At 35.3% G+C, this 7,793-nt stretch overlaps 1 protein-coding gene across 1 annotated transcript; it reads left to right on the top strand.

The window, feature by feature from the left end:
* Window positions 1-1,608: 1,608 nt before the first annotated feature.
* Window positions 1,609-7,245, top strand: LOC121801228 (dihydrolipoyl dehydrogenase 2, chloroplastic-like). Its single transcript, XM_042200671.1, has 15 exons — window positions 1,609-2,045; window positions 2,565-2,711; window positions 2,906-3,040; window positions 3,169-3,286; window positions 3,435-3,559; window positions 3,799-3,924; window positions 4,020-4,100; window positions 4,367-4,429; window positions 4,529-4,603; window positions 4,694-4,772; window positions 4,845-4,945; window positions 5,312-5,425; window positions 5,788-5,901; window positions 6,302-6,373; window positions 6,832-7,245. Exons 1-15 carry the CDS (start codon window positions 1,722-1,724, stop codon window positions 6,877-6,879), a joined length of 1,722 nt encoding a protein of 573 aa, XP_042056605.1. The 5' UTR covers window positions 1,609-1,721; the 3' UTR covers window positions 6,880-7,245.
* Window positions 7,246-7,793: the final 548 nt, after the last annotated feature.

The raw sequence follows: 7,793 nt of genomic DNA, 5'->3' as shown, positions 1-7,793 counted from the left end.
ACTTCTGGTATATTTTCAAAATTCCAAGTTCAGCAAATTACTCCCTATGTCTCTAATAGGAATCTCATTTGAATGTGACCATCTTAAGTGGAATGAAGTGAGTATTTTGTCAGTCATGGTAGATTAAATTGCACTTCTTTTTTTATCAGTCAATAAATATTTTACTATTTTGTTTTTATTATTTTTTTGACAAATCGTGTGGATTTGGCAGTTATGAGGTCAACCGATAAATGTAAAACCCTAACCTAACACGAAATCATCGGATTCTTATGAGGTCCCAACTCAATAACATCGTACATGATCGTGCGGGGTATCGTGCCATGCAAAAAAAAGCCAGCCTACCGTTAGTAACTGTAAGTTAAATATAATACAATTTAGCTTAACATGTTAACGACCAAAATATGATATTACATGACCAAAATATGATATGATATGACACGATAAATTTTTATAATATGATTAAAATTTAAATAATAAAGTTAATTAAAATATAATGGAGTATTTTTTTAGTTAATGTAACTATATTATCATAGATTTAAATAAAATTTGCCTAAACCAAATAATAATTAATAAAATACCAAATAATAATGATAAAGAAGCAAAAGTAAATTAATATCAATATCAAACCAAGAACAATATTGCATCACACTTAACATTTCTATTAATACGAACGCATACTATACGTTATTTTCTTTATATTAGATCGTAAATTTGGTGTTACTTCAACTCAAGAGGGACGATAAAATTTTCAAGTATTTTTTAATTTTTCATAGTTTATTTTTTCATGTTTAGGTATATTTTCCTGTATTGAATTTAAATTGTGAAAAAACATTTATTTTTTATTTGTTTGCTCATGTTGGCCTATTTCTTAAAAGACATTTTTTAGTCAACCAATCCATTCAATATTTTTAGTTTAAATTTAAAAAATTATTACTATGTGCATTTGGTCAATTTAGATACTTTTATGCTATGATTCTAAATTCTTTTAAAGATCAAACTCTACTATCATTCAATAAGAAGCAATATCTTCTCTAATTTGTTTTCATTTTTTAAATTTCTATTAAGCTCTACAAGTTTATTGGTAGTAAGGCTATTCATTGTAAAAAAGTTGCATTGGCCCACCGGATATTTAATTAAAGAAATTAATAGGGAAAAAACAATGAGCGAAATAGAATAGAGTACTATGTGCCGCTCAATGTACCATACTACTGCTTTTCATATGATAGTGGTTACGTTTAACCATAGCAACCCCCGCTATGTTATAGTATAACACAGCAGAGGATTCTCCCCATCTTACACGTGTTTTTATTGAATGTGTCTTTGTTATATATCTCTCACAAAACAAAACGTCTATTTGGCTTAGATGTTTGTGTAGTGTTTTTTTGTCATTTGTCACTTTGTGTGTATTTGTGCATTTTGTATATGCATTTTATTTTTGTGCGTACTAATGTATGTAATAGTTGAGTGAAAGATATAGCCATACATGGTTTGTGTTTTTATATATTCATTTATTTTGTATTTATAATTTTAAACTTTTATGTCCCGTGCATAGCACGGGTGTTAATACTAGTTGATTGAAAAACAACACTGAAACAGACAGCAGCACTTCTTAGCAAACTCCGCCACCTCTAATCGGACCTCCCAAAGGTCGCCTCCACCATCTTCATTGCCATTAAAACCACCCATTCTTCACACTCTACGCACACCTCTCCTTCTCCAAAATGCAATCCGCCATTTCCCTCTCCCTTTCCTCTCCATCGCTGATCGCTCGATCCTCCGCCGCCAACGACACCTGTCCGTCGCCGCTGCGCTCGCTCCGCTTCTGCGGCCTCCGGAGAGAGGCATTCGGCGCCGGCGCCTCTTCAGCTGCGACTTCCTTGCGCTTGGCTAGCTTCAATTCGCGTTCCCAGCATTCCAATTTGAATGGCGTTTTCGCGGCCTTGAAAGGCAACGGCGCGCCCTCGTCGAGCGGCTTCGACTACGATCTGGTAATTATTGGAGCTGGAGTTGGCGGCCACGGTGCCGCGCTTCATGCTGTTGAGAAGGTGAAGCTATTTGTTTGCTATCGTTGCGCTCTGTTTCAGATTTCCTTGTTCTGTTTTGTGCTTTGCCTAATTTCATTATATTTGCGGATGTAGCTTGAGATCAACTGATAAATAAGTTAGCAGTGACGACGTATACAGACTTTACTTTCTGCATCTTTAAATTTACATTTTCAACATAATTCCCGTTGCAAAGTTGGTTGTGATCTAATGCTAAAAAAATAGATACAATAAACTTAATAAGGGTTATCTTTCTCTGTTTAATGGCAAAGAGCGTTGTTAACCTAGCCAATATTCATACATATGCCATACAATTATTTTAATTACTATAAAAGGCGACTGTAAATTGTTTTTCTTCCCATCAGGATTATTCCACTTTTTTGTGTTTTTTGTTCAAACTATTTCCAGCATAGCCATCTTGACTACAATGATCTCTTTTGTGATTTGTATCATAACGGCAATGTCACGTTACTGTAATATTCTGTTTATTGGACAATCGTCTTGAATTTATATAAATTGCAGGGCTTGAAAACTGCCATTATTGAAGGGGATGTAGTTGGAGGAACATGTGTCAATAGAGGCTGTGTTCCTTCTAAAGCACTTCTTGCTGTCAGCGGTCGCATGCGAGAGCTTCAAAATGAACAACATATGAAGTCTTTCGGTCTGCAGGTATTTCTCTTTCTTGTGAAGACTGAAGTGTGTGCAAAATGTTTCTGTAGTTAAGAAATCCTTTGATTTTATGTAAACTGCATAGCAGGAGAGTTATAGATAGCAGTTTTGCTGTTCAGTTACAAGATAAGGTTTTCCTTCCTTTCTGGATAATGTTCCATGAACTTACTGATCATCAATTTGTCATATGGTAGGTTGCAGCAGCTGGATACGACAGACAGAAAGTTGCTGACCATGCAAATAATTTGGCCTCAAAGATCAGAAGCAACTTGACCAACTCAATGAAAGCTCTTGGTGTCGATATATTGACAGGTTTTGGTACTATTTTGGTGAGTCCACGTCTTCAGTTCTAAGATATCCTAGTTGTATAGATTTACAAAATCTTTTTAGTTTATCACTAATGGAAACTATATTATATAATCTGCATTTAATATATGTATACTCAAACCATATTCAGGGTCCACAAAAGTTGAAATTTGGAAAAGGAGATTCTGGGGACAAGATTATAACTGCAAAAGACATAATAGTTGCTACGGGTTCTGTTCCTTTAGTGCCCAAGGGAATTGAAGTTGATGGTAGCTGCTTTTCTGCTCTTTATATTTGCTCTTATATTTTCAAGCCAATTTCGTCAGACATTTTTACTGTTTCACTTATCTTAGCCTCTTAGGCTGACTATATGTTCTGATCTCTAGTCATTCCATACTTGGTATCAATTGGCTGCAGGCAAGACAGTAATTACCAGTGACCATGCGCTTAAATTGGAATCTGTTCCACAGTGGATAGCTATTGTTGGAAGTGGCTACATTGGACTTGAGTTCAGTGATGTGTATACCGCACTTGGAAGTGAGGTGTGATAGCTTATTCTTCCCTACTATTTTTTATCTAGACTATTTATATAAACATTATTAGAATTTTTTTTGGCTGGGAAGTAGACTCTTTTTTACGTCTTCTTGATAATCCTACTTTCCTTACAACCATTGCTCAGCATATACTGTGCCTAAGCAAAGACCTATCCGTCAATCTCTTTTTAAACTTACTCTTAAGGCTAATGACATGGCGTAAGGACGTTGATAATCTCATTACACAGGTTACTTTCATTGAAGCTTTGGATCAAATCATGCCCGGATTTGATCCTGAGATTGGAAAATTAGCTCAACGAGTTCTCGTTAACCCTCGCAAGATTGACTCTTACACTGGTGTATTTGCTAGCAAGGTGCCTACCAGTCAATTATTCTACTTAATTTGTGCAGAAAAATAAACTTACTTTATCATCCATCCTAAATTTTATGACGTCGACGCCGTCTACAGATCACTCCTGCAAAGGATGGGAAACCAGTACAAATAGAGCTCATTGATGCAAAGACAAAGGAACCAAAAGAAACTCTGGAGGTAATGTTCAGAAATCTATCTCAAGGGAAATCAGGCATGGAAGTCCTACTAAGTGATATGTCAAAAATTGCAAGTTTTATTATCTGAAGTGTTAATACTCTCCCCCTCTTTTTAATCATTTAGATTCTTATCTCACTTGATATAAGTGGACTGAGATAGCAGCTGTATGTCAATGCTAGTCTGTTCAATTATAGTCTTCTCCATCTGTTTTGTTACTACTGCTAATTATAATTGGAGTGTGCAATCTGTTTCATGACTACCTGCAGGTAGATGCCGCACTTATTGCGACTGGAAGGGCCCCATTCACTGAAGGGCTTGGTTTGGAAAATGTTAGTGAAACTGGCCATTGACATTGTATCATCACCGTAAAATTGAATTTTAAAGTTAGAAAACTAATGTTTGTAAAATGTATTTACATCCAAATCCAGATTAATGTTCAAACACAACGTGGATTTGTCCCTGTTGATGAGCGCATGAGAGTTATTGATGCAAATGGGAAGTTGGTGTGTGTGCAGTTTCATTTTTCTTGTCATTTTTTATGTGCAGAAGTATTTACATTGTACCTTTTACTCACCTTAAGTTCTGCTTGTTAGGTTCCTCATTTGTATTGCATTGGAGATGCTAATGGGAAAATGATGCTTGCCCATGCAGCCAGTGCACAAGGAATATCTGGTATGAAGTTCATATGAAACTTCAGCAGTTTGATTTTGCCTATCATTTTGTAACCTCTGGAATTGGTCTCAGTTGTTGAGCAAGTTACAGGAAACGACCATGTCCTGAACCATTTAAGCATTCCAGCAGCATGCTTCACCCATCCAGAAATCAGCATGGTAGGATTGACTGAGGTATGTCTCTCCATCTCAAATTGCTTTTAGCCAGTGCTTGTTTCTTGATTTTCATGTCCTATAGAATATGGCAGTTTACTGCTGGCTATTTCAGATATTTGCTTCACTTCATATGTGAAAATAGCAGTACCTTTTGTTTCTTGATAACTAAATAAGTCAGCATTTTAACGCACCCCTAGGTATAACAGTGATAACTAAATAAGATGTAAACTTGATTTTTTTTTTTGTAGAAAGACAGTATTTCTTTCTGCTGAGTGTATTGAATTGCATTTTTGACATAATTCTTTTCTAGCGTATTATATAAGAAAACAAATATTGATAGTTTCTTTTCTCATTTCTGCTGCTAAATCTTTAAAACTCTTTCAGCCTCAAGCCAGAGAAAAGGCTGAGAAGGAAGGATTTGAAGTAAGCATTGCCAAAACAAGTTTCAAAGCAAATACAAAAGCTCTTGCTGAAAATGAAGGAGAAGGAATGGCCAAGGTAAGGCATAATTCGCAATATGTTGCTTCTGTTTTAGTTCATTTGATTGTTTTCCCTCTTGGTTCCTATGACCCAAGATCTGAAAAGTTGTTGATAAAGTGGTCAACAAGTAACAATTACTGCCCATTAGATGATACAATTTTTAGAAGATTCTTTGAAAAGTTATGTTACAATGTATCCTCCTCTATGGGTTTGATTTGAAAAACTTGTTTGTGAACTTCAGATGAAGTTCAGGGTATAATGCTGCCTATTTAGCTCCTGGCTACTAGTCCTAAATTCCTTACAATACATTTCCTTTTGGTCCTTCTAGATATGATATTATATATTGTATGTTTGCATACTGAATCCATTGTTCTTTACAGTTGATATACAGGCCTGACAACGGTGAGATCCTTGGGGTTCATATTTTTGGATTACATGCTGCAGATCTCATACACGAGGCATCTAATGCCATTGCCATGGGAACACGTATACAGGTATGTTAACCTATAAAATACTATCTACTACACTTTATAGAGAGCCTTGTAGGTAAGTTGCCAATTGCACAAACTGTACCCTGGGAAACAAGAAAATGTCTTATAGTAGAAATAAAGAATAAAATGATGTACAGAAAATTCACGCACTCGATGTCTTTGTGCAGAGTTTACTATTGCTTATTTTTTCAGACTCCTCATTCCATAACTTTTTGTCAATAAATTTTATTTGATTGTATCTGAGCCTCTAACTAATTTACTTTTTTCTGCAACGAGGTTTATTTTCTTCCTACAACACGTCCATACCAAGAACTAATTAAATTATGGTCAAAGAGTTCAATTAGAATAATCTGCCTCTAGTTTCAGATGATAATTTATCCTCTTGGTACTATGTACTTTGCAGGACATCAAATTTGCCGTGCATGCACATCCAACCTTGTCTGAAGTGCTGGACGAACTCTTTAAATCAGCAAAGGTAACAACACATTGGTTCTTTATGGATTTCTGAACAGGAAAACTCTTTTAACCACTCTTAGCTAAAGTATACGGTCATACCCTATACAAATCTCTCCTTTTTTTAAATTGGCAAATAAATATAAATTCTAAAGGCTGCGCAATGGTGGACTCAAACTCGTGACCTTTAGTCCGGACATCAACCACTCTACCGCTAGGCCAACACATGCACACATCTCTACTTCTTTCTTTGCAGGGGTAGCCAAAATGCTCTAGCTAGCTAGTCAGGCTCCTCATGCGCTTGCAAAACATAAACTACCCCCTCTGATTTTGCAATGGTACATTAGATGACTTATGTGCTTAAAGAATAAATACCGATTTCCATAAATTGTGGTGCATCTTCGTTGAGGGTCAGAGTCTTCTTGTAAATATCTTCATTGGAAAATAAACATACTTGAACTGGCTTTTTTGTAACTGCAGGTTAAACTCACTGCCCCTAAAACAGTTGCTAAGGCAGTCCCTGTTTAGGCTTGTAGGCTGCTTGTAATTTATTCGAGTAATGACTTCGCGAGGTTTTGAAAGCCGCTGGTCATGGAGAGGAATTGCTGAAACAGATCATCTTACATAGTATTGCAATTGTTCTCTATTTGATGAAGTCTGCAGTCTGCACTGGCTCGTGTGAAGGATGGTCAAATTTTTGGATTTGTATACATACATTTTAATTACTTTCTTATATGTGGTCTAGACATGCGAAGACACCCACCAGCTTCTTGTAGGAATTTGTTGAACTCGGAAATAAATATTGTTTGTTTATGGATCAAATAAGGTAATTTCTTCCATTTATGTTGTAAAAATGTAAGGAATTTTCAAATGTTTTTACTCTTCCATTTTAAATTCTTCAGTATTCAAAGTCTTTGGTAGTACTAATATAAAATTAGGTTGGTCATGTGGTTGGTAAGGGATTGAAGACTAGTCTATTTCCAAAATCAAAATCAAAATCAAAATAATAAAATATTTTAAGAGGCTAATATTTGCAAATTGACGCTTCTGTAGAGTCATCAACAAATATAGTCTTAATTAGAGTTCAAATTTTCGAATGGATTAATTACTTGTTGCTTTTAATGCTTGAAATTGCGATAGCTCCATATGTAAAGAAAAGGGTAATATATGTAAATTTGCATTATTAAAATTTATTATTTCATTCATTATATCATTCCTAAACTAAGAATATGTCCCTATTATAAATGACTAAACTATGGGTAGTGGTGTGCGGTCAATATTATTACTATTAGTATGCCAACTCTTGCGCGGCCGGAATCGTTAATCAGGTATTATATGCCAATGAGGTATTAATTATGAGTTAATAGTCTTTAATTAGAGTTTATTAATTAAGACTGGACGGATATTTGATACATCGAGTGTAGAAGAACGTGCCTCTAATA

Source organism: Salvia splendens, chromosome 4 (assembly GCF_004379255.2).
Source record: "Salvia splendens isolate huo1 chromosome 4, SspV2, whole genome shotgun sequence".
NCBI lineage: Eukaryota > Viridiplantae > Streptophyta > Magnoliopsida > Lamiales > Lamiaceae > Salvia > Salvia splendens.
The sequence above is the reverse complement of the archived record's forward strand: the minus strand, read 5'-3'. Positions and strand labels throughout refer to the sequence as shown.